This window comes from Haliotis rufescens, unplaced genomic scaffold (assembly GCF_023055435.1).
Source record: "Haliotis rufescens isolate VD_foot unplaced genomic scaffold, xgHalRufe1.0.p SCAF_28, whole genome shotgun sequence".
NCBI lineage: Eukaryota > Metazoa > Mollusca > Gastropoda > Lepetellida > Haliotidae > Haliotis > Haliotis rufescens.
The window spans coordinates 2,139,604-2,167,431 of record NW_025963979.1 but is presented as its reverse complement, the minus strand read 5'-3'; the positions used below and the strand labels follow the sequence as shown (position 1 = coordinate 2,167,431).

The following is a 27,828-nucleotide window of genomic DNA, read 5'->3' as shown; positions in this document are numbered from 1 at the left end:
TGTTTTAGTAACACGTCTTATGATTGGCTCTTGCGTCATGGTCCCACATCAGATGATCAACACAATGTTTCGACGTGATAGCTTCGCATAATCCAAACGAATAGTTTAACGTGACAAGAAAATAGGAGAGACCTTGCGCCGCTACCATTCTCAAAAACAGAAATTATACATACATACAGCATAATCAACGTAAATACTAGTATTGACGGTGAGTGTTTATCAGTGGTTTTGTCTGTGTGCGAGCGCTTGTTATGGACTTTGACCCGTCTCTTTCTATATTTATCACACGCGTTAAATCGGGACTATCAAGATGTATTTTCATTCGCTATAAGGCGTTCACAACAGGGATGTTAGAATCCGTTAATTAACCCATGTTCGTGTATTTGTTTAGTAACGACGAAGCTTTTATATTTTTTGTGGTAATTTGACTTGCATTACGTTTCATTACTCAGGTTTTAGATTATCACGCGCAGTTCTGACCAACTAAGGTTATATATATGATCAAATGCCAATAAAAGCTGAGAAAACCAACGGGAATACTTTTGTATTGTCTTCAAGTTAACACTGTTCTCAGATTTACTGCAGTGATCGAGAATTTTATATATATATTCCTGGAAGTATATAAAACCAAGTCCTTGAAACCCTGACCACACGGCCCCTTTTTATAAAGTTGAGGTAGCAAGATCACATGTAATTTGCATGTCCTTTTTATTATCTTTTTATTGATAAGTATACATCCTAGTATGTTTTGATTTTTTCACAGGACAAAATATGTCTAATTTATGCACCCCCACCCCCATCTTTAGATGAGTGCCAGCTCTATACACCAAATGTCTTGTTGACAGGTCATGGCAACGACCGCCATTTCATAATTAATTTTCAACATGGTGTTCTCTACAAAGACAAATGACATCACTTCAACAAACAGCATTAGAAAACACTTCTGTAAACAACTTTAGTTAGTATATGCAACACTCCTGTAAACAACACTAGTATATACAACGCTCCTGTAAACAACACTAGTATATACAACACTCTTGTAAACAACACTAGTATATACAACACTCCTGTAAACAACACTAGTATATACAACACTCCTGTAAACAACACTAGAATATACAACACTCCTGTAAACAACACTAGTATATATACAACACTCCTGTAAACAACACTAGTATTAACACTTCTGTAAACAACACTAATATACAACGCTCATACCGTATTCGATGTAATAAGCGCCCAGGGTGCTCTCAAAATTAGAAATCGGGGGCTCTTATTGGAATATTATTTTAGTGAAAAAAACTCCTGTAAACAACACTAATATACAACGCTCATATATATATACCGTATTGGACGTAATAAGCGCCCAGGGCGCTCTCAAAATTGCTGACAGCCTTAAATATTTATATACGACAGATATATTTTTCCAGAATTTAGTTGCCCATAATTAAGGGTGCATATAACACATGAGTGCATATTATACGCGAATAAATAAGTCTTGTGTACATTGATCAATCGGAAGGGATGGTAATTGGGATTGTTCAACAGCCAATATATCAGCAAATATCGCCGTGGGCGCTTATTAGAGCGGGGCGCTTATTACGTCGAATACGGTATATATATATATATATAATATACAACAGAAGATATATTGTAATGTAATGACAAGCAATATCATGTTTCAAATAATTAATTATATTTGATTTATAGCTGGCTCGTATCCATCTCAATAAAAAGACAATATTGTAAACAGTGCAAGTTCTATCTGTTTGTAATAGAAGGCAAATTTAGGTCATTCCATTACAATAAACATTACATGATGTGTGTAGCTATGTGTTTATGAATTGTTGAAACATTACAGTTATATTAACGATACATCGAGTTGGCATTGCAGCTGTTACGCATGACAGAAATATGTTGATGGAATATACTTGTCAGTGACAACCTTTTAAATATGTTTCACCTGGAAATATCTGTTAAATAAAATATGTTTGTCAGAAATTTACATACCATGCAAACAAACATGCCTCTGACATTGTGTACATAAAGTATTGACAACAACTGAGGGAAAGTTGTAAAGCACAAAATAGGACTTTCAGTTGATATGCGACTGTGACTGCTTACAGCTGACAGTGTCCAATTCTTTGAGGATTGGGCGTTAAAAGGAAAAGTTGAGGTGCGCCAATATCCTTTTTTTATCAACTGGGAAAGTCAAACTTTAGAGTTATTTTAAAGTTAAACTTTGAAATATTGGCATGAAAAATGGCAGACATGAAGCCTTTTTTCTTCATCCCAAGTTTTGGACTTCTGACTGGTCAACTACACAAATGTACGTGGCTAAAATGAGTGAACAATCATTTGCTTCATAACAGTGTTAGAGTTGTTGAAATGATCAAAGTTTAGTTCTCATTAATTTATCTTACATAACAATGTCTAAAAGGTATGCTCAAGTCCTAAATTAGGCAGATCCTGTTGGCCATAAAGGACCCTTATCCTACCTTGTCCTTTGAAAAACAAATTTGCTGCTTTTGCATTTCCATGGCAAGATGTTGGATTAAGGTTCTGTAGCAAGCTCTAAAAAAGTTCAATATTTCCATAGGAAACTTTGTAAATGCATCGGGAAAGTGATGAACCAGTGCCTTTAGTTTAATTGGGATATTTTAAACTTTTATATTTTGCTTCTCCCGGGAATAGTTGGACTTGTTTTCAAAAGACGGTTGGGTTTGTTTCCAGACAAGATCTTGCATCAGGCAACAGGTGTGCTGGTGACTTTTGCTATTCAGGTGGGGGGTTTTCATTTTTAAATTATGCATTTCCGAAAATATATATTTTTTAATTCCAAACTAATTAAAACACTTCTTTGAAAAAAGGAAACAGTTTTGCTCTTGTAAGTATGTGGCAAACTAGATGGTGTATAATGCTTGGGAAATGTGTGTTGATGTTAAAATGTAATGTTGTCAAACTCATTTTCCTGTGTTGTGTCTATGAAGAACTTTCCAGCAGTGTGTTGGCCTGATGCCTGATGCATGGTCAGTGGGAGAGACCATGATGACCAAGGGGTGACAGGTGTATCACCTGTTGCATGTTCTGATAAGCCAATGAGCAATCAGATGAAGTCAGAAGGTGACATGTGACCTGGGCACTGATTGGTTCATGAAGGCTTTACAAGCCATGTGCTGCAGAAGTTAGACATTCTAGTTGGTGGCTCTTCACCAGGACATTTCTGAGTTTTGTAAGGACTCACTTTCTGAGGAAATATTCTTGCCTGTAACACTAAGGTATGTTGTGTATTGTCTCCTGCTGTTGAATTGAAAATGGCCATGACAATTTCATTCTTGATTATTTTATGACTAGTACATGAATATTATTTTCAAGTTGTTCGTCCATGGTTTCTGTATACCATCAGTTTCTGATTGTGCTGCGTAGACAAAAGATTGCTGCAATATTGATAGACTTGGTCACTGGCATAGTTGTCAGTGGGACTCAAACTATTGTCGTAACCCGACTTGGTGTTTGGACAGTCTGAAGCGTTGTCCTAACCCACCTTGGTGTTTTGAAAGTGTGTAGCATTGTTTTCTATCCAATGATGTTCTGTTGATTTATTCTTATCAGTGATTAATTGGTTACATTATTCATTATAATGATGCAATGATGGATTGCAAGTATCCATAATTGTGCTGATTCTGGAGAAAAGTCCTTTTTGATATCACCTTTTTATTCAAAAGGTAAAATTTAATCCTGCGTTGTGTAGATATGTACATATGAACACATTCATCATTAATATTCCACCAGGCAAGTATTTCAAGTATAACATACAAATATATACTGGCTATTGCCCCCAAGTGATTGTGTCTGGGTTTGACTTTTGGTCATTTTCATAAGAGAGAAATATTTATGCAAAATGAAGAAAACAGACTCTTGTTTAGAAATATTAAATGAAAAGCTCCTTGCTCAAATACAACTTCAGAAAAGACATGGGTGATCTTATATGACTTATCCTTGCGTAAACAAAAATCAAACTCGAGTTCATTTAGTTCTGTTATTGGTTACTATCTGTCTGTCATTTCTTCCCAAAATACATTTCTTAAAAACCTAATTTAGTTATTTTAAAAAAAAAGCATAACCTGAATATATTGCGAAATGCCTAGTACCTCGTGTTGGGGATAAGCATATGTAGATCAAATTTGGGGAATATTGGTTTATGTCCTTTAGCAAACTGACAAAGCATTTATTATTCATTTTAATGAATAAAATAACTGAGTATGGTACCACACATTAAACTACAAAAATGTGTAATTTGTATAACTGAAACAATGCACATGATCACGTGACAAATGCTTTTAGATGATGGCTGTAACTGGTACAGTTAATCAATTTGGAAGTTCTATGTGTGTATGGACAGGGTTGAGGATGTCCTGGTGTCTGGACAGGGTTGAGGGGGTCCTGGTGTCTGGACAGGGTTGAGGGGGTCCTGGTGTCTGGACAGGGTTGAGGGGGTCCTGGTGTCTGGACAGGGTTGAGGGGGTCCTGGTGTCTGGACAGGGTTGAGGGGGTCCTGGTGTATGGATAACTTTCAGTGGGGACCTTGGGGAAGTGTGGGGTTCTGGCGGGGACCTTGGGTATGTGTTGGGTTCTGGCGGGGACCTTGGGTAAGTGTGGGGTTCAGGCGGGGACAGTGGGAAGTGTTGGGTTCAGGCAGGGACCTTTGGAATAGTGGGGTTGAGGCGGGGACCTTGGGAAGTGTGGGGTTGAGGCGGGGACAGTGCGAAGTGTGGGGTTCAGGCGGGGACCTTGGGAAGTGTGGGGTTCAGGCGGGGACAGTGGGAAGTGTGGGGTTCAGGCGGGGACCTTGGGAAGTGTGGGGTTCAGGCGGGGGGACCTAGGAAGTGTGGGGTTGAGGGGTCCTCCTGAGCATGTCCTGGTATTCCAAATAAAGAAGACTGGTCTCATCTACATGATAATTGTATTGTGATACCCATAAATAACAAAGAAGGCACTTGTGAAGTGATACTGAAATTGATACTGAAGTACTGTGCCATAAACCCTGTAATACTAATAGAAGCTAGGTTTTAAAATTCATTTTGAAAAAAAGTACTTAAACTCAGTCTTTTTGGCTTTAGTGATATGTTCCCGCTCTCAGATATTCTGCTCTTAAGCTTTTGTATTTGTGTCAAGTAGGATAAAGGCCCAGCTTGGACAAGGTCATGGACAGGTTGAGAAAGAGGCCTTAGGTCAAAGATGTGGAAAACCAAGTGATCTTTTGTTTCTACAACATATTTGTGAGGATATGTTGAGAAGCTGAAATAAAAACATTTCATGGTTTAGATGGTAAATACAAAATGTGTACCATTTCACACAAACACTGCGGAATCTTTCTTTGTTTTACACCAACCCATGAGCACTACTTTGTGAGACTGTTACTGTGTTAGGCAAGAAATAGAATTGTTGCCTCTTTGGAATATCCACATCTGTTTTTAAAAGATTCCTTTTATATATATATATTTTTATATATATATTTATATATATATATATATATATATATATATATATATATATATATATATATATATATATATATGATATATTCTCCACAAGTTCCTGGCGTAAGGGTAAGGGTGTACTCCATGTTCCTAAGAACAAGACAAAGAACAAGGTCATCATAAATCCGCGCTCAGCAGTAGGAAAAATGTTTCAAATGTAGAAATAAATACTAATAAATTATTCCATGAGTTTTAACAAGATGCCCCATCTACACACTATCTAAGCCGCCTTCTGCTTTGTGTAACACCGCTACTGAGTGTGCTTGTTGCTGGAGGTTGACATGGGAACTAATGTTAGATTTCCCTGTGACAGGTGCTAGTAATGCCTGCCCACGTGATTGAAGAAGCTCCCTTCCAGGGAGCAACAGCGACCTGCAAGCTGGCCAACACTGCAGATAAGTCCTCTCCAGGAGTGGTGTCCTGCACAGAGGATGTGGTCATCACAGGCATTTCCTGTCGACTACCTGAATCCGACAATATGACCGAGTTCCGCCAGCATCTGATGCTTAAAGAAGACATGATCACAGACGATGATAGGAGATGGCAGCCAGGTAATTCAAGGGGGATAACACTATCATGAATTCATTTTCACATCTATTAGGATAAGATATTGTTTAGTGCTGAGTAGTATGTTTCAATTTCAAAAGTAATTTTACCATAATGTATATTACGGCATATAGACCAAGTTTTACAGACCAAAATCCAAGGTATGGAAAAGGTCTGCCAATAACTTGTCCCTGTGGTCTTGTTGGAGGGCATTTTGCTACACTGAAATGATGTGTGGGTGAATTGGACATGGCTGTGTGGGATGAAAATGTAAATACAAGGTTCAATATGACAATTTAGGTTTCCTTGGACTACCTCAAAGAAATGGAAAATTAAAGGATCTAAGCAAGTTCGATGCCTCCTTCTTTGGAGTCCACCCCAAACAAGCAGATGCCATGGACCCTCAGCTGAGACTTCTGTTGGAAGTTGCATATGAGGCAATTATAGATTCAGGTAAGACTGGCAAACGAGCTGAAAGTGAAGGTGAAGAATCCAGTATGTTCTTAGACTTTGTGTCCGACAAGAGATAAAGAAAAGATTTAACTTTTTATTATTTCCTTTTTTTTTAACCTGTCCAGATCAAATTATGGTGATGGCCTGTTCATCGAAAGTTTAAAATAGATTAAAATTAGTTTACTTCTCAAAAGGTTCATGGGGGAGATTGTACTCTTCTGCATGTCGTCAGTGTTAGAATAATTACACCATGCTTTGTCTTCTACATTGTCCCTCGTCATATAAGAATGTTTTCATTGCTGTGTTTTCCCAGGGTACAGCCCCCAGAGTTTGCGGGGTTCAAAGACAGGTGTGTTTATTGGTGTGAGTGCATCTGAGGCGGGGGAAGCACTCTCCGCTGACCCTGAGACACTGGTGGGGTACGGCATGACAGGATGCTGCAGGGCCATGTTTGCAAACAGACTGTCGTTCTTCTTTGATTTCAAAGGTAAGTGCCCCAAAAGTTTGCATTTTTAAAGTTTTAATTTTATAACCTAGTCATTTTTAGCCCACCTGACTGAAACGAATGTAAACCTGAACTTATGTCATACACTGCTTGTCTGTAATGTGTTGACAATAATCATAAACATGACCTATTAACCTGATGAAACTTAAACTTGGCATGTCTCCACCAAAGATGACTTCTGAATTCTTTTGGGTTGAATCTGATTTTCAGTATGTCTGCCAAAGTGCCTGACCTAGTTGTCTCCATTACTCAGCCTTTTTGGTACAAAATGTAATGAAATGTGTATTTTGTTTAGCTGTGGTATTTAACCAACGTTTATTTTTTTGCAATATTTTAAATTTTGATCTTGTTTTAACAATGCGGTTAAATTTTATAATGCATATTTGGCTCTGTAAACCTAATTACTATCTCCTGAAGTTGTCAGATTTATGGAGCTGAATTTTGTTGTTTGTTTCTCCTCATGAAAGACATTTTGTTTATTATAAGATTATAGTTTAAGCTTTTTGTCCTAAGTATTTATGTGGAAACTATTTTAAATACTATGCTCAAATCATTTGTTGCATGAGCGTGTTTGTGTGAAGTTTGAATCAATACATGACGAGGATCTGTGTACTATAGTTTATCCCATGGATGTCAAGCAAGTACCTATCAGAATATTGACTGTTTATCAGTTACTTCCCTGAAAAACATGGGTGAACATGACTGAAAGTATCCTTTGCATTATTTACAAATGATTTTTATGAATTTTTAATAAGAACTATCAAACAATCAACAGTGTTGCATTAAAAATGATACAAAAGTAATAAACTTGCCCTCAGGAGGCTACGCAGATACGCTCTTGTCTGCATGTGCATGGGATTGGCTGTCTGGTTCTCTTTGCAAAAGGATTCTAGGCTCAGTATTTATTGACTGAGCGTTTTACTAGGAGGTTTTTGAATAAGTTTGCAACCAAAGAAATTCTATTCCTTTGGAGCAAGTCAGGAAAATTGAAGCTAATAACCAGGGCTGGGACGAGTCCAAATTTACAACCCAGGTACCCACTCACCCTATTACCCGACCCTACACAAGTACCCGCTATAGGTCTCGAGAGAAAGGTCCAAACGATTGGGAATGGTTTGACCGTAGCCCTGGTAAAATGTATTTAGATACTCGTATAAAATGATCTGGTCATGCAACACTGAAGTTTTATGTTTATTCAAACATATAAAGTCAGAAGGAATGGGTGCATAGTCAGAAAGAAATGCGAACATTAGTCACTTACAGTGTAACCATAGTTCTAGATAATTTTTTGCTATTAAACAATATATCCTGTGAGTAACCATGGGTCCGGGTAGTCCTGTGGATACGCAGGTCCTAGTCAGTACCCACCCGACCCGAGTAACCAGTCCCAGCCCTATTAATTACAATTGTAAACAATGGGCAAAAGGTACTGGTAACACATATTTCTGGCTCCACGAGGAATTGGGTTTAAATACCAAAGTTTCAAACAATAACACTTGAAAAATAAATTATTTACATTATTTACTAACAAGACAACAGCATTCTTGTGACAAGCCCTAACATGTGTGCTGCTAAGTTGAAACAATTTGGCATATCCGTTATCAACAAGAACCATTTTCATCTTGTAGTTTTGGCAGATCTATGGTATTGCTGCTACAATTCTCTGGAGGTTTCTCAGTGTGTATGCTTATGACTGTTTCCATTATGTTATTGCCAGTGAAAGACCTGTTGTGGCCTGCATATTGAAAGGGACAAAGGATGTTCAACAAAATGAATACAATGTTTGCATTTTGTGTCTACTCATTTACTAGCAGCAGTTGTTTTTGGTTGAAGGTCCCAGCTATGCCATAGACACGGCATGTTCCTCTAGTTCCCTGGCTATGGACCAGGCGCTGGCCAGTATTCGTGCTGGTATCTGTGATGCTGCTATCGTCGGGGGATCCAATATTTGCATCAAGCCCAACACGGCTCTCCAGTTCTTAAAGCTGGGCATGCTATCAGCCGATGGGTGTTGTAAATCTTTTGATGCCAATGGTGAGTAGAGTCATCCCCTCATCTTATCTACTCAAGTCGCCAGTCCGCACAGTCAAGCTGATTACTGTAAAAAATTAGTTCTCCAGTGTTGGGTCGACATGTTTCCATGTTACAGATGTAATTAAATTGGGAATTAATACTAAATACCCTCTGCCAGAATACCAATAATCCTTCATCATACCCTTCTGGATGTTAATAGCATCATTCACCAAACATGATATAACATGTCAATGAATACTAGACCACTACTACAAATTTCAAATGTCCTGTTGTTGGTCCCGACATTGAAGACTTGTTTCAATTAAGTTCATTATCAGTAACAGTTTCATTAAGAACTTAATGGACAATATTGCAGGTGACGGTTATTGTCGCAGTGAAGGGATTGTAGCTATCCACATTCAGAAGGTATCTGCTGCTCACAGAGTCTACACTACAATTGTACATTCCAAGAATAATGCAGATGGCAACAAAGAACAAGGTGAGACTGTGCAACCTGGAAATTTGTTTTTTTTTGCATAGAGTATTATTAAAAAAGTACTCATTTACCTTAAGCCTCAAGTTATTACTCAAGGCAGAAAGAAAGTTGCTCTGTGATGCCAGTTGCTGTTGTTGCTATGCAGGCATCACCTTCCCATCTGGTGCAGTACAGAAGCAGCTGCTTGAAGAGACGTACCACGAGGCGGGAGTAGACCCCAGTCAGGTGGCCTATGTGGAGGCTCATGGCACAGGCACCAAAGTGGGAGACCCACAGGAAGTCAACAGCATAGTGGATGTCTTCTGTAAAGACCGCAATGAGCCACTACTTATTGGATCCACCAAGTCCAACATGGGTCACCCTGAGCCAGCATCAGGTTAGCAACATTCAGTCACTATCAAATCTCAACAGAGTTGGAATTGGTTCACTGAAATTGGCTATCTCATATTGGTTATTTGACAAAATGTATAACCATGCCAAAATCAGCCATGAGAGTTTGACTCTATGATCCAATTCTGTTCATCTGTCCAGCACTCCCAAAGGAGTTAGGACTATGACCATAATATGCAAACCCATATTATCCCCATCCTATAATAAACAGATACAGTGTTTACATTTGTTTGTTATGAAGAGAATAATACATTTATGCCAAAGGATTCGCGCTGGGGTCCAGCCTTGCCTCTGGAAACTTAGATCCTGGATCATAACATGGAGAGAGTTCAGATCATTTTGCTACATTTGTATCTAGAGAAGTACACGTTCATCCACCCCTTTTAAATGCTGACAGTCAAAATTAGGAAATATTTGCAGCATTATATACATGTACAATGCAAATGTATATTTTGTCATGATTGCGTAAATATCCAGGTGAGCAATACAGGCCCAATGGGGGCCTCTTGTTTTATTTTTTTTATCCTTAAGTTTTATTAGTTTCATGAAAACAGATTTGTCCTGAATTTTTAGTTTGTGGTCAAGCTACAATAACTGTCTGAACTCCGATCTTAAGCTTCCTCCATCCCCCTTTTGAAATATTTTGATATTACCATTCTCTGCCCTCTGATCTTCACATACCCCTATAAATCCTTTCTTGAACCAACAGATTAATGAAGTCCAAAAGAAAGAAATATTTCAGCAGTGTACCATTGTAGTTACATACAGTAAACTACTGTTATAACGAACACGCTTATAACGAACTGACGGATATAACAAACTTACTTTTTTGGTCAAGACTATTTGCTGTAGTTATGCTGTATATATGCTTATAACGAACTAAAATTAGTTGTCCCTTCGAGTTCGTTATAACCATACTTTACTGTACGGTTATTTCCGAGGAACAATATTTTGTAATGGTATTGTTGTTGCTCCTTCTTTCATGACCTTTATTGTTGCAAATATTCAAAACGATTCAAGTGAGCTACAGTGTCTTGTGACTCATGTTTTGCTTTTGTTTTAAATATATTCCTGAACTCCACCTTCTCTGCTAAAGAAAAGTGAGTTTGGTCAGAAATTCAAAGACCCATTTGACATTCCTTACTTCTAGTCACTGTGAAATCAATTCACAAAGTGAACATGGGTGGTTTGGTAGAGTAAGAGAAGATGCGATCGGGCCTTACAAGTTAGTGACACACTTTGAGAGATTCATTGAGGATTCAGTCCAAGTTTCGTGTTGCAGGTCTAGCAGCTTTAGCCAAGGTGGTTATTGCAATGGAGGAGAAGATAGTACCTGCCAATCTACACTATGAGGAGCCCAACCCAGACATCCCTGGTTTGGTGGATGGCAGACTGAAGGTTGTTACTGAAGGCACTCGGTGGCCAGGTGGTTACGTTGGCCTTAACTCCTTTGGTTTTGGTGGTGCTAATGTGCATTTGATTTTGAAGTCCAACGACAATGAAAAGAGTGAGCAGCATCCAGCCACTTCCTGTCGCCGCCTGTGTGTGTATGCAGGCCGCACAGAAGAATGTGTGGACCACGTGCTGACACAGATGCACCAAAACAGTGACAGTGTGGAACTCCATGCCCTGCTGAATGAGAGTGCTTGCTCACCAACTACAGCATTTCCATACAGGGGATACACAATACTCAATTCTCAGGAGGAGGTTCGAGAAATACAGGTGACTGCCCAAATCATGTATCCACTTGTTTCCTAGAATAGAGCTTTCTATAACATTCCACTAGTTTCTACATGAAGGTTTCCTCCTGCACAACTGCAAGATTGCTGATGGGCAGAAATCAATGTTTCTTAACTGTCCATAAATGATTGTAATTTGTTTGATGCAGTATATCATGTTCATGCAACCATCTGCTACTAGACTCTGTGATCTGTGAAGGATGTACACTTGTATGCTTTTATGTCTAACATGTTGAACATTTGTCCAGAAATGCTCGAGTGACAGTCGGCCAGTGTGGTATGTGTTTGCTGGAATGGGCACGCAATGGTTTGGAATGGGCCGGAGCATGATGGAGCTAGAGGTGTTCAAGCAGTCAATTCTGAAGTCGGATTCCATACTGCAGAGACATGGCATTGAGCTGTACCTGGTGCTCACAGAAGGGGACAAGGCCACGTTTGACAACACTGTTTATACCTTCTGTGGTATTGCAGCTATACAGGTAGGACCCTTCAACATCATGTGTCCATGCTATCAAGGCTAGAATGATCATTGAAACTTTTACACTACCTTGGGATTGTAATTTGATAAGATGTTTGCACATGCTAATGTCATGATTTGTTAGATATGCTTTTGGTTATTTGGGTATAATACCGAGGGGTTTGATTTTGGTTGGGTATCGCCAATAGTAGTAGGGTGTCACCAATTGTAGTTGGGTGTCGCCAATAGTAGTAGGGTGTCGCCAATTGTAGTAAGGTGTCGCCAATTGTAGTAGGGTGTCGCCAATTGTAGTAGGGTGTCGCCAATAGTAGTAGGGTGTCGCCAATAGTAGTAGGGTGTCGCCAGTAGTAGTAGGGTGTCGCCAATAGTAGTAGGGTGTCGCCAATAGTAGTAGGGTGTCGCCAATTGTAGTAGGGTGTCGCCAATCAGCCACTGTTTAAGATACATTGGCTAAGCATGATGTGCTTTTCATTCCAAATCGGTGTTTGAGTTTGTTTGTCATACAAGCTTTTCTGAATTTAACTGTTAAGTGAATTTAGCAATCGGCCGTTAAACAATCAGTTTATCTAAAAGTTAACGGTATACATGTTAGTTTTATTTCAGTGGCATATTTATAGTGTTTGTTGCGTATTTGATATGCTTGATTTTATTTGTCTGTATTTTACACAAATACCTAGCTTATCTACAGCTCTTGTGTCAGTGTGACAAGTTTCTACACCTATTTTTGTTTATTCAAAACTTGACATCAAGGAGGGACACAATAATTTTCGGTCTTATTAACTAATGTACAGGTTCCTCTGGGATATTGCTGTAATAAATACTCCACTGTGTATTCTCCAGTTGGCCCTGGTGGACATGCTGGAGCAGATGGGGGTGGTTCCAGATGGATTAGTCGGCCACTCTGTTGGGGAGCTTGGCTGTGCCTATGCTGATGGATCTCTCACTGCAGAGGAAACGTTGCTTGCAGCCTACTGGAGAGGCCGTTGTATCCAGGAGGCAACACTTCCACCTGGCGGCATGGCTGCAGTTGGTCAGTCTTCGTAATACCATATTCACATTGAGGTGCTTTCCAAATTGAAACAGGTTTACCCAGAAATCGGTCCATACACGACTGTTGGGAAATCAGTAAATAACCACACAAGATCAATTAGGAGATACACCTATTCTGTTTTAAAGTTTGAGGTGATTCGTCTCATTTTTTATTAAACACCACTAAATGTTGTTTAAAGCAGAACCATGCTAAGTGTCATAACATTTTACGATCGTCAGAAACTACTGTTAATGCCAAATGCAAATGGGATGAACTTACCCAACCTTTTTTTTAATGTAGGAAAAGAATTTATTGTAGCTATTCATAACCACTCAAGATACTAAACTTAAGTGGCTCCAACTGAGTTACACAAGATTATATCGACAACTCCCTCGTCTAACTTACAGATAGCCATTTGTCCTCTATGGGCACCATGGTGCTGCTTTACCATTTCTCCATCTCTTTTTGAAATATTGCAATATATCGCAATACACTTTTTGGTCCAATTCCCAACCCTAGAAATTATCCAGCAGTGTTGTCTCTTTAGCAGATGGACTTTACTAATATTGTCAACTAGCAGTCAGGCATGTAAGACTTGCATTGACAAATGTGCTGTGTTTTCAAGGTTTGACCTGGGCTGAGGCCAAGGAGCAATGCCCAGCAGGTGTTGTGCCAGCTTGTCACAACTCAGAGGATACAGTCACCATCTCGGGCCCTGCACAATCTGTTTCTCAGTTTGTGCTACAACTGAAAGAAAAGGGGATATTTGCAAAGGAAGTGCAGAGTGCAGGCGTCGCGTTCCATTCCCAATATATGGCAGAGATTGCCCCAACTCTGAGGGCTGTTCTAGACAAGGTAAGTGTATGCACTGGGTCAAATATCAGAGCTAATAGTGCACTGGTGTTGTCCTGTTTAAAGTTGTGAAGCGAGGACATCATTTCTACATATTAAAGGTGTGTAACCTTCAAGAACCTACTATTTCAGGTGATAAAGCCCAAGCGTCGGTCTGAACGCTGGGTGAGCAGCTCTGTGCCAGAGGAGGAGTGGCAGACAGATATGGCAAGGTTCTCCTCAGCAGAGTATCATGTCAACAACCTGGTGAGCCCTGTGCTGTTTCAGGAGGCTCTGCAACATGTTCCCAACAATGCTGTGGTCATAGAGATTGCCCCACACTGTCTGCTGCAGGCAATACTCAAGAGATCACTTGCTCCCACCTGTACATTTGTTGGTCTCATGAAGAGAAATCATCCAGATAATGTCAACTACTTCCACTCAAGTATAGGAAAGTAAGTACATTTTGTGATGCCATTTACAAGACTACATTTGCGCTCACTCCTCACATGATGGAGTCTACTTCTAGATCTACACACTGCTGTTATTCGCAGGTCAAATCATCTTCCAAGTCAGTGTTCCTAAACTAGTTACTTTGCAGAAATAGAAATGACTATGAAAATTTGCAGTATTGCAATTTCAGCCAATATTGACCTGGACCTCTTCATATAAACCAAATGTATTTATTTCGCAGGTGTTATGCAGCAGGAATGAAAGTTGATCCGCTGGCTTTGTTTGCCCCTGTGAGGTACCCAGTGCCTGCTGGGACTCCCATGTTGTCGCCTCTTGTACAGTGGGACCACAGTCAGTCATGGGATGTTCCCAAAGCAGATGATTTCATTGGCGGAGGATCGGGAAGAAACACTGTGTGTGTTTATGAAATTGATGTCTCCCCGGAATCTCCAGACCATTACCTGGTGGACCACGCTATCGATGGCAGAGTACTGTTCCCTGGTACTGGCTACCTTGTCCTTGCATGGCGGACTCTGGCCAAACTCAGGGGGCAGTTCTATGAACATCTGCCTGTCATGTTTGAGAATGTCAACATTCATCATGCCACTATCCTACCCAAAACAGGTACGTATTATCTGACGACTACTGAATTATTTCATTATTGGTAATTTGTTTGTGATTCTTTCAATAAATAACACTTCCAGATGTTTTCAACTTGTCATCATCTGCTTGTCTGGATTTAGCTTTTTTTTCTCACTAATTGCAAATAGTTGTTTTGAATTTCAGAATTATTTTTTATCATGCGGGTTGATGTTTGGGAAATGTCATCAAAATAAAAACTTGAATTGATGAATATAAGTAATTAATGATAATTTCAAAATTAACTTTTGCTTTGAATGTGCAGATGATTGAGATACCTCAAATGAGCATTCTGCTGGCAACCAGCCCAGCCCAGTTGTATGGTGTGTTGTTCGTGATATGCATTGGTAAGCTCAACAGTCTTAATGATACTGTGAAGGACTTTCAGCTTGGAATGATGAGCAAAACAAAACTTTACCATCTCAAAAGGCATCTGATATATTGCCATTCTCAAAACCAGCACCCTGCATTGTCCTTCCAACCAGCACCCAGTCTCCTCCTTCCAACCACCACCCAGTCTCCTCCTTCCAACCACCACCCAGTCTCCTCCTTCCAACCTGCACCCAGTCTCCTCCTTCCAACCTGCACCCAGTCTCCTCCTTCCAACCTGCACCCAGTCTCCTCCCAACCTGCACCCAGTCTCCTCCTCCCAACCTGCACCCAGTCTCCTCCTTCCAACCTGCACCCAGTCTCCTCCTTCCAACCACCACCTGCCAATCACTACCCGGCGTTGTCCTTCCAACCACCACCCAGCATTGTCCTTCCAATCACCACCCGGCGTTGTCCTGCCAATCACCACCCGGCGTCCTTCTGATAATTCCTTCCACCTTCCGATCCTGCCAATCACCTCCCTGCGTTGTCCTTCCAATCACCACCCTGCATTGTCCTTCCAACCAGCACCAAGCATTGTCCTTCCAACCAGCACCCTGCATTGTCCTTCCAACCAGCACCCTGCGTTGTCCTTCCAATCACCACCCAGCAACCTCCTGAATCATCCATCCACCATCTTCCTCCCAATCCTTCAAGTGGCTGTATACATATTATTATTGACTACTACTTCTTGTCCCAACACAGGTAGTGTTAAGCTGGAGGTTTGTGTAATGCCGGTGACAGGAGAGTTTGAGATCAGCGAGGGTGGTAACCTGACCGTCAGTGGACATATTCATGAGCTGATAGATGAGGAGGACTCGTCCTTCAGGTCCCATCTGAAGCAGGACACAACTCCACCCACACAGGCCCCAGCTGAAGAGAACATTCCACTCACACTCTCCGATGTGTACAAAGATCTCAGACTTCGAGGCTACGATTATGGTCCTGAGTTCCAGGGCATATACAAGATGACCAACAAAGGTAGTTCATTGGGCTTTGATACTTTTGCTGTGATACTTTTTTCTCACAGGATCAAATTTGTTCTTCAAATATTCTATTCATTTCTCAATGTGCATAGCGCAATGTGAAATCATAAATGTTCCACAGGTCAGACTTTCACACTGATATCCTGTGTGGATTTCAGGATAACATTAGAGGGATATGGTAACATAAGGCACCTTGAATGGATATCCGGTGAAAAAAATGTTTCCAGAATATGTGCGACACTTGGATGACCACTGGGAAAAATTTGAAGCTATGAAAAATGAGCTGAAGAGTGTAATTATTACTTCAAAGACACTATAGAGCCTAGTATGCGAGTCTCCCGACACATGACATTCATTGCAGCCAAAGAGCTTAGGTGTTCTCTCATGAGCGTTGCCTTAACACCAAAGAGTCATGTTTGCCAGGATATGAAGGATATAACCTATATTATATTATTGATTTATGACTTGTATCACTTTCATTTCTAAATTATGTTAAGAATCTGGAAGATTTATCTCCTTAGCATTGATTCTTGTCATCCACAACAAGATGGCTACATGGCCCAAATCTCTCTCCACTTTGCCATTTTGATGACTGTGCTGATGATGTGAAACCCCACAGGCCTCTGTGGCATTCTCATATTCATAACAAATAAAATCTAATGGCAACATGAAAAGTTTCCTTCAGTAATTAATCACATTGTATTTATCACAATTTTATGATTTTGTCAACAGATTGTGTGTCTTGAATGGAAATGTCCACTATTTGCAGCTGACTCAGGGGAACTGGTGTGGAAAGGCAACTGGGTGTCTTTCTTGGACACAATGCTTCAAGCACAGGTGATGGGCCGGGCTTCAGGATTTCGACTACCAACTAGAATCAAGTCTGTGCGCATAGACCCCACCATACATGCCCAGTTTGTTATCCCAGCAGCAGAGGGCAAAGAGGGTCAGTTACTGAGAATTCTCTCCCACTCATTACCCACTAGGCTAAAAATATGAGACCAATGAACCAGCACCATCTTGCATGCTTACATCAGTGCATAAAGATTCATTGACAAGAAACTATCCACAAGACTATGACAAGTGGGAAAACTTTCCAATAATCAACTTTCACTTTGTATCTCAAAAGCTCTGTAATGTAGAAAATCAAACAATATACCTCTTGCTCAAATGTTTTTCAAGGTTACGTTTATTGTCTCAGTAGAGCTTTCAAAAGGGTTTTATGGCAGGCATGTGGAAAACATTTCCAAATGTAACACATGAGTGACAAAAAGGATGTCCACTGCAGTTCCCTACTTTGACTTGAACCAGAGGTTCAAGTGTTTGCTCAGGTGAAGACTTGACTTGTAACAGGTGTTACAGCTGCCACTGGTAGGGCAGGATGCGCTCACCTTTTCACAAACACCTGGTATTATGACTATTTGATTGTGATTCATAAACATTACTTAGTTTGATTCATTTAATGGACTCTGCTTTTAGCAGACATTTCTTATGATTATGGAAAGAATTTTGTTGCTTTTATGTACATGTTAATTTGAAATAATGAATTAGTTTTTCGGAATTAAGATTTGCATTCACTTAAACTGCCATTCTGGCACTCTTCATGTCTTTACTGTAAATCTTGAAATTAATGAGAACATGAATTAAATGCGAAAAATGCCGCATTATTAAACATTGCATTTATATCAACAATAAGACATTTTGGATAGCAAAAATACCAACTCAGAAATACGCTGAAAACAAGCAAGTATGTATTCAACATCACTGTTTATTGAGCAGCACTTGTAACAAGTATATGAACAATGTCATTCAAACACAAATTACATCCTGTGAATTGTCACTGCTGGTGTCAAGACAAGCGTTCTACTCACTTATGTGAAGTTATGTCATCACTGATCACACCTGCAAGTCCAGACAGACGCCACCCACACAACACGGTGTCAAAGGCCGACAAGAGCCACAGTGCATTAGTGTTTTAGCAGAAGTATTCTACTGAGCGCCTATAAGCGGTGCTATTTGATGTGTGATTGGATTAATGTAAGGTTGGATTAATGTGAGGATTCTCCTGTAAACCCACCAGATGACATTGTCTTTAGATATAAATCCACTGATGCTTGAGAGGAGTGGGGGTGTCGCATTCATATTGAGTCTCATTTTTGGCTAGGGGCCAGTGGTTGCATTCTTTTGGAGATGCATTAATTTCTTGATTTACAGCATTACATCTAAATTGTTTTCTACGTACTGCAGGTTTGGGAAACTGAATTAGTAGGAGGAATTCCTTCAGGTCAGTCCCAGGTCTGTCATCTCCTAGTTATTGTTTGTTCCCTGTTTGCAGCTACTATTCCTGTAGTAATGGATCACTGCCTTGATGTTTGTGTGTGTGGAGGAGTTGAAATAAGAGGACTGCATTCTACTTCTGCTCCAAGACGATCGAACCAGACGCCTACGTTAGAGCTCTACTCATTCATTCCATACCATGAGAACCTCCAACATGTTGACTCCAATTTGAAGCAGTACTCTGAAGACTGTTTGACCTATGCACAGCAGTCCCTTGCAGCACTTCTGAAATCCAGTGGAGCTGCTTACATTCCCAACTCCAGTCTTTTGTCAGTGGAAGAGCCACAAGCTCACATTAGTATTGACAAAGTGGTGGACTATTCTAGACAGTCAACATGTGGTCTCATGCAAACTTTGTACAAGATTTTCTCTACTCCTTTATCAGAAAGTTTCCCTGAAAATGTTCGTAACATTGTGAATGCATTCCAGCCAGAGCTATCAAATGACTCTGTACTCAATTGTCTGCTTGACGGAAAAGTGCTGAAATCCTGTATGGACATAGTGCTAGAGAATTGCCTGAAGAGCAAAGTGAATGTGTTGGAGATGTGTCCTCCAAGTGGAGCCATGTATAGCCGTGTCCTGCCACTCCTGGCAGCTCATCCCATGAATCAAGTAGACTACACACTAGCAAATCCCCAACCAAATGATCAAGAACAACTGGAAAAACTTGGTATGAGTACACTGCAGTGGGATTTGGCGAATACTTTGCCAGCAGGGGCCAGTCAGCCTGATTTGATCATCTTGAGAAATATCCTCCACTGTGAGAAAAACATCAGTGCTGCTTTGAAAAATGTTGTTGATGCATGTGGAGCAAAAGGGTTTGCACTGATAATAGAAGCTACCCAAAACTTTCCACTTCACCTGGCCATAAAAAATTTCAAACTAGACTTTGTCACGACTTGTGATTCGAGAACACTTGGATGCTATCTGGATTCCACTAGCTGGACAGAGCTGTTCATGAAGCATGGACTGCAGGTGATCTGTGACAAGTCAGATGGTGTTTTGTACAACATGTTCCTGGTGCGCAGAGCCAACAATACTGGGGAGGAAAACCAGACTATCATCTGTGTGGATGACCTCAACTGTAGTTGGGTGGACATGGTCAAGTCGGCCTTGGCCGACTGTCATCTACGTCCGGAGGGGGAGAATGTCTGGCTGCAGGCCAACAACAAGAACAGTGGCATAGTGGGACTGTGTAATTGTCTACAGAAAGAATCAGGAGGGGAAAGACTCAGGTAGGATATATTGTGAAAAATCCAATTTAAAAGGTGTTAAGGTAATAATATTGTCAAAGTGTCAAGTTTCAAAATATTATGCATTTATTTTGATACACTAGTTATGATTATTTTTATTTTAGGTGCATGTTCTCAAGTGAGAGGATTGCCCCTAGTAGTGAGTGCTTTAAGAAGTTGGTGAGACAAGATCTGGTGATGAATGTTGAGCAACAATCCAAGTGGGGCTCCTACAGGCATACTCCATTGTCTAAAGGTAACGCATCTCATTCATTGCAGTAAATAGTCAAAACAGGAAACTGTACAATATGTATTATGCAGAATCTATTGTTTGAGATTCGAAATCTGTCGGAATACAATTGTAGAATGCTACAGAGTTACGCTTGTTGCAGATGCTGAGTGGTTGCAACGTGAAAGTGAGCATGCTTATGTTGATGTGACTATCAGAGGGGATCTTTCAAGTCTCAAGTGGATAGTCTCTCCCCTGCAGAAGCTTGATGCCACAGTCGGTGCAGAGCGAGAACTTTGTAGCGTGCACTATTCTTCCCTAAACTTCCGGGATGTGATGCTTGCAACTGGTAAGCTGCCCCCCGACGCTATCCCTGGGGGGATGGACATTCAAGACTGCATGCTTGGCATGGAGTTCTCCGGCAAACAAAAGGATGGCAAGAAGGTCATGGGGCTCCTAACTGCTAAGGCAAGTTCTCTAACAACTTTCCAAAATAAAAAAATTCAAGAATTAAACATTAATGTTAAACAAATATATACTTTTCTTTTCTGTGTAGGGTTTGGCAACAACTACTGATGCTGACCCGCGCTTCTTGTGGGAGGTCCCGAAGTCCTGGAGTCTGGAGGAGGCAGCCAGTGTGCCCACTGTGTATGCTACTGCATATTATGCACTTGTTGAGCGAGGCAACATCAAGAAGGGGGACCATGTCCTCATCCACTCCGGCAGTGGTGGAGTGGGTCAGGCAGCCATATCTGTGGCCTTGCATCATGGCTGTCAGGTCTTCACCACAGTAGGTTCCATGGAGAAGAGGCAGTATCTCAAACAAAAGTTTCCAGCCCTCAAAGATTTCAACTTTGCCAACTCTAGGGACAATTCATTTGAATTTGACATCTTAAGAGCAACAAAAGGAAGAGGTTTGTTTGTTTGTTTGTTTGTTGTTTAACGCTGCACTCAGCAATATTCCAGCTATATGACGGTGGTCTGTAAATAATCGAGTCTGGACCAGACAGTCCAGTGATTGATATCATGAGCACCGATCCCGTTAGTCGCCTCTTGCAACAAGCATAGTCGCCTTCTAGGGCAAGCATGGGTTGCTGAAGACCTATTCTACCCCAAAAAGGAAGAGGTAAGATTGTTAGTGAAAAATTTGCATCTTAATGATTAAAGTAATGACTATTAAGCTATGCCAGTACTGTTACTTCAGTCTCACTCTTGAACTTCTCTGATTTAGGTGTGGATGTTGTACTGAACTCCCTGGCAGAGGAGAAACTGCAGGCCAGTTTGAGACTGCTAGCTCCTCATGGAAGGTTCCTGGAGATTGGCAAATTTGATCTTTCCAACAACACTGCACTGGGTAAGTCGGCTAGATTCTGTGGTAGCCTTGTAACTAATTGCCGTAGTATTATTAAACATTACAAAGTTCTTTTCCTTCTTTAGTAAATTGAAACTGTCCAATGACCACATTGCATTTTATTTGCTTCCAGGGATGTCGATATTCTTGAAAAATATCAGTTTTCATGGTATTCTTCTGGATGCACTGTTTGACCCAGGCAACAAGGACTGGGAAAATGTACACCAGTTGGTGAGCAATGGCATCAGGTCAGGTGCAGTAAAACCACTGGATACAACAGTGTTTTCTCACGCCGAGGTAGAAGACGCATTCCGATACATGGCCCAAGGAAAACACATGGGAAAAGTTCTGATCAAGGTAAATACCATGAGTTTGGAAAATATATGGTTCTGCTTAGTCAGAGGTTTCACAACTCTATGCAGAAAACACTTGAATGGACTAAGATGTGTATTTCAAGTTTTAGGGACGACAGAGCTTGAATGTTGGTGTTTTTCTATGTCTGATGCATTACAATGAGAAGTGTGATAACATAAGTGATATACAGCCTACAGGTACAATTAAAAGTGTGTACAAAAACAATGTTTGAGTTGTTCTTGTTTAAGGCGAATATCCTGTTTCCCACTCAATACACTGGAATCAACCTATGCTGCTTCACTTAATATCTCCAGCACCAAATAGCTCATGTGTAATTTTGTGATAGAAGCAATATTAACATCCTGTGTTTTCAATGAAGAGCCAAGGTACCTGTGCTTCAGTTTGAAATTCATTTTAGCGTGGTCAGATCTACAGGTAGCCTTGTGGACTGAGTATTTACATGCAGCATGCAGAGTCAACACCTTTTGTTGGAATGACCATATTGTACTTTCAGTGAATATTTTTTGCAAGAACTTTCATGCTTAGGAACATGTTCCCAAAAGTGTTAATATCATCAAGCATTATTGTTTTGTTAGAATCGACACTTGCAAATCTATTGTTTGGTATTGTAGATACGGTCAGAGGACACTGCAGCTCCTCTCACAGTGCAAGCGATCTCTCGAACATATTGCAGTGGCCACAAAACTTATATCATTACTGGTGGCCTGGGAGGGTTTGGTCTGGAACTTGGTCAGTGGCTGGTTGAACGTGGAGCAAGGAAACTTCTCCTCACATCTCGATCTGGTGTACGGACTGGGTACCAGTCCCGGAGGGTGCGTCTATGGCGTAATGCTGGAGTGAGAGTGTGCATCTCTTCAACGGATATCAAGACGGAGGAAGAAGCCAAGAAGCTTATGCGGGAGGCAGAGAAAATGGGCCCTGTTGGAGGGGTGTTTAATCTAGCAATGGTAATATACAAACTGAATAACTTAAACAGTTTGTCACATACTGCTCAATGGGGTTTTCAGACTCGGCAGTAATAAAAATAACTCACTTGATAATTTCACTTTTGTCTCTACTTTCCTGATTTTTGTCAGCAGATCCGTAACCAATTACACATGTAATTTTTAAAAAAGGCCTAATGGACAGACAAAAAATATAAAGCTAATTTTTCTGATTAGTTTTATTTTGTTGTAAAAAAGGATTTGTCTTTTGTCTGACAGGTGTTGAAAGATAGTTTGATGGAGAATCAGACCGAGGAGACCTTCCAGGCAGTATGTCATCCAAAAGTACAGGGTACAATCAACCTTGACCTCGCCAGTCGTACTGCCACCTGTCGGCACAGTCTGGATATGTTTGTTGTCTTCTCCTCGGTCAGTTGTGGGCGTGGTAATGCAGGACAAGCTAACTATGGCTTTGCTAACTCGGTGATGGAACGTGTTGTGGAACAGAGACAACAGGAAGGATTGCCAGGTAGCATTCATCTCATTCTCACACCTGTACTTAACAATATATGCAGTAGATGCCTTGCACAGGTCTCTCTCAATAGGTAACAGGAAGGACTTATTTGATAAAAGCATGTTGAAACTTTTAACACAATGATTTTTCTCAGGTGTTGCCATCCAGTGGGGAGCTATTGGCGATGTAGGTGTGGTGTTGGAGACCATGGCTGGCAATGATGCTGTCATTGGGGGCACCTTACCCCAGAGGATCCGCTCCTGCATGGAGGTGCTCGACCGATTCCTCAACCAGCCCCACCCAGTTGTGTCCAGTTTTGTGATGGCAGAGAAACAGACTGGCACCAAGAATGACATTAGCAAACAGGACCTGGTAGCAGCTGTAGCTCACATATTAGGTATTGTAGTCAGACTATCCCAGCAACAGCTCATGTACACTTGCTTACATTCAAAATAAGAAATCTTTCCAAGCAGTGTTTCAGTTATTATACCCCCCTACCTATTTGGGTCTTTCCAAACTTGGACACTTTTTGTATCTAATAGAGGTGCAGTACGTAGTTTGTTTTCAGTATTTGGATTTTCTGAAAAAGTAGAGCTTTTTTTTCATTTTGTTTACTAAGAATTATTTTTTTTCTGAAACATTTGTGCGACCTATAACTTAAAAACTACTGCATGGCTTCTTTTCAAATTTAGGGAATGATTTTCATACTAATAGAAGAGGTGTAGTGCAAAGTTTGATTTCGACAAGTGTATTTTATGAAAAAATGTTGTGAACTTAGAATAAATCTCTTACTTCCAACATTTGTGCAACCTGTGCAAACTACTTATGGATTCTTTTCCATTTTTGGGTACAGTTTCTATACCATTAGGAGAGGTGCAGTGCAACGTTTGATTTCGACAAGTGGATTTTCTGTGAAAATATTGCGCTTTTTTCATGTTTTGAACTTAGAAATTTGTTGGCGTCCTAGTCGGGGGTATTAGCGAGTCCTGCTCACTTTTTTTCTTGTTCCAAATGTTTTAGTAGAATGTGAAACAAATATGAATATTGATGTAGCTTGCAGGTCAGATTACAATCCATCATTGATGTGGCCTTGAACTATAATTATGTGAAGCATGTAGATCCAAAAATACCATACACATACTTTGTGCAGTACTAGTCTTTGATAGGTCTGGCATATTTCTTGACCAGGGGTAAAGGATGTCTCGACCATCAACCCTGACATGAGTCTGGCTGACCTTGGTCTGGATTCTCTAATGGGAGTAGAGGTGAAGCAGACGTTGGAGCGTGACCATGACCTCTCCATGTCGATGCGGGAGATCCGGCAGCTGACCATCACACGTCTGCAGGACATCAGTGGAGGAGGAGGGGGGGATACAGTGGACACCAGCAGCAACAAGGATGTTGGCTCCACACTAGATGACAGTGGCCTGTCTGTTCGCTATGACATGTCTCAGATCATGCCCACCAACACCATAGTAGTCATTGGTGGAGTACACAATGAGAAGACACCCCTGTTCATTGTCCACCCAATAGAAGGTGAGAATATGCTTGGCTCAAACAGATGGGATATATTATTTTGATGTTTGGAATTTCAACTCCCCTGCCCCATGGGTACCTTCGGCACATATTTTGTTCTGATTATTAAATTGGTTGCTTGAAAAGTTTACTTAATATTAGCACAAAAGATAAAGTACACAATCATTAAAAGTTCATTGGTTTTTGTTCCCAAAGGTATGTGATGGGAATGGCATGAACAATTCTCTAGTTAATTTTGACTTTTGAGGTTATCAGAGACAATGTTAACATCTTGTTATTTTGAATAGATGTTGATGGTGGAAATGTTTGTACTATTCTGATGTTCTGGTGTTCTTGTACCAGGTGTGACTCTGTCGCTGGAGAGTGTAGCCAGCCAATTACAGCGCCCAGTCTATGGAATCCAGTGCACTGCTGATGCCCCCCTGACCTCGGTGGAGGCCCTTGCAAGATTCTACCTAAAAGTTAGTGAGATTGTTCTGAAAAAATAATTTCAGCTGTGGTTTGTAGGGCATTTCTACATCTCAAATGCCCTGTAGATATTTAACTACACATTGTACAAGAGCGTGTGTTGTAAATTCCAGAATGTGGACCGTGTCCAACCAGATGGTCCCTACTGCCTGGCTGGCTACTCGTTTGGTGCATGCATCGCCTTGGAGATGGCACTTCAGCTTCAGCAGTACAACAGTGACAGGCCCGATATCGTCCAGTCCCTGGTGCTGTTGGATGGCTCCCATCTGTATGTCAATGCTCATACAGATTCCCACCGTGCCAAGCTGACACCAGGCCATCGTGGGCAGGAGGAGACCGAGGCCATGTGTGCGTTTGTTCAGCAGTTCATGTCCATTGACTATAACAGGGTGAGTTCACTGAAGAATGATTACAAGGCTTTCTTGGCATTAAAGTTAAGATCCTGTGGCATTGGGACACACTTACAAGTAACAGTTTAAGAGTGACTAAATGTACTTTTGTACAAATAAACTGGATACATGGAAAATGAACATATGAAGCAGGAGCATTGGGCAGCAAAATACAATTGTCTGCACTATTTATTATGGATAGTTGACATTGAAGAGGAATTCTGTTGAAAATATATAGATTTTATAGTGTGTGACAAGTAAGATACAGGATTTAAGGCAATGATCTGTAATAATGTGAATTCTTAGAATTATTAACAATAACTAGTGTTTGATTCCTGTGCATGGATGGCAGGTGTCCTAGGGGTTGGACCTTCACTTGTTCGTCTCTGTATCCACCTACCCAAAAAAAAAAAAAAAATGTCAAGTGACAGTTACTATGGCAACTTAATACTTATGGACAAACAAGGTAATAGCGGGCATGTTTGTAATACTTTGTGTCATGGGGATTTCTGTTGTATCCTGCATCAAAGGTACTGTTTATGGTACCCAGTCCTGGTCACAATCCAAGGACCAGTCTTGAGTTGTAGGGTGCATGGGTGAGCCAGGCGTCTAAAACGCCAGAGTTGTGTCCCTTGATATAACTGGAATACTGTTTAAAGCAGCGTTAAACCCAACTCACTGGTTAAACCCAACTCACTGGCTCGTGTTGTGAGTTCAGTCAGTTTATTAGTTGTTACCTTTCATTGTTTCTCCCTCATACATGCTAATTTTGAGCAAATTGTATGGTTGTATGGCCATTTTTCAGTTGTCGGAGAAGTTGCTGCTGTCCCGTGACCTGGACAGCCGTGTGAGTGTTGCTGTGGATGAGCTCATGACCACTCGACAGTTCCAGAACCGCACTGACTTGGAACTGGCAGCAAAATCTTTTTTCAATAAGTTGATTATGTGTAGTGATTACAACCCAGGCAACTCATTCAAGGGAGACATAATGCTGGTCCGGGCCCAACAACTTACAAATGAGGCATCCAAGCTTGGGAAAGACTATGGCTTAGAACAGGTGAGGAACCAGTCTCATACCTTCAATATACTTTATTAACTCATAAACATATAAAATACTTCATTAACACCAATGTAATGACAAGTAAATATGCAGTACGTCATGTTGCAACTGTTTAAGTAGCACAACTTGTGAGCATGGCATCCTAAGTTGACCATTTTTTGCTCATCTGATACAAAGTTTCTAGTGAAAGTCTCATGTGTAGCACTTTTACCAGGCACATGAATCCAAAATGTCCACTTGATAAAGCTTGCCTTGTTCCTCCAGGTGTGTTCTGGTAAAGTGGTGGTGAAGGAAGTTGCTGGTGACCATGAGACGTTCATCCTTGGAGCAAGTGCTGGCAAAGTTGCTTCTCTTATCTCTGACGCCCTACCTTGAAGATGTTGTACCTTTAATTAGCAGGGACCTGGGTGTCTACACAAGCTGTTGCCAGGCACAGCAGGGAGTAGCTCCCAGCTGATGCCCCTGCCTTCACTCATCTCACCAGGGAAGTGTGTTCAGTGATGTGATAGAAAACTTTGCAATTAGATGTGAATTAGTAGGGACTCTGAGAAGTCAATTTAACTTTACACAAAACAATGTCTACAACAGTCAGATGAGTTACCAAAAGATGATAAATGGCAGTCATGTGACCAAGAATCCCAGTAAACGTCCTACCAATCCAACAAGTATTGGGTATCGATTCTTTCATCTGGTGCAATATTTTTCACAGCACTCTCCTTGTGCAGTAGAATGTACAAGCATTACGTCAGTATTTAGTGTTCCATGAAACTACCCATCAAGAGGAACCTCTGAAAACAACTGTGCAGAGCTGTCAACAAATGATCCTCCCAACAACTGACTTGTAGCAAACATGTTAGTGTGAGAATCATTATTACTATTTTGTTATGTTGTTTGTTGTGGTGTATGCATTGTTTAAATAACAATAAAGTACAGTGACCATTACAAA

At 40.7% G+C, this 27,828-nt stretch overlaps 1 protein-coding gene across 2 annotated transcripts; it reads left to right on the top strand.

The window, feature by feature from the left end:
* The first annotated feature begins 48 nt into the window (after positions 1-48).
* Positions 49-27,828, top strand: LOC124117938 (fatty acid synthase-like). 2 transcript variants are annotated; one of them, XM_046479951.2, is made up of 29 exons: positions 49-208; positions 5,854-6,091; positions 6,387-6,539; positions 6,853-7,026; positions 8,878-9,078; positions 9,434-9,556; positions 9,699-9,929; positions 11,226-11,665; positions 11,931-12,161; positions 13,001-13,190; positions 13,816-14,045; positions 14,175-14,476; positions 14,716-15,098; positions 16,188-16,463; positions 17,238-17,414; positions 18,804-20,040; positions 20,163-20,293; positions 20,430-20,734; positions 20,823-21,180; positions 21,498-21,620; positions 21,751-21,974; positions 22,604-22,939; positions 23,195-23,444; positions 23,584-23,826; positions 24,618-24,965; positions 25,308-25,426; positions 25,547-25,822; positions 26,628-26,879; positions 27,147-27,828. In XM_046479951.2, exons 2-29 carry the CDS (start codon positions 5,863-5,865, stop codon positions 27,255-27,257), a joined length of 7,653 nt encoding a protein of 2,550 aa, XP_046335907.1. In that variant the 5' UTR covers positions 49-208; positions 5,854-5,862; the 3' UTR covers positions 27,258-27,828. The 2 variants fall into 2 exon arrangements, with proteins under 2 accessions (XP_046335907.1, XP_046335908.1); XM_046479952.2 differs by lacking the exon at positions 49-208 and adding an exon at positions 3,143-3,278.

Coding starts and splice junctions, on each gene's coding strand:
- LOC124117938 (XM_046479951.2), top strand. CDS start 5,863: ATGCCTGCCCACGTGATTGAAGAAGCTCCCTTCCAGGGAGCAACAGCG. Junction 17,415..18,803: donor AGCAGCAGAGGGCAAAGAGG/GTCAGTTACTGA, acceptor CCCTGTTTGCAG/CTACTATTCCTGTAGTAATG. Junction 21,621..21,750: donor TTCCAACAACACTGCACTGG/GTAAGTCGGCTA, acceptor ATTTGCTTCCAG/GGATGTCGATATTCTTGAAA.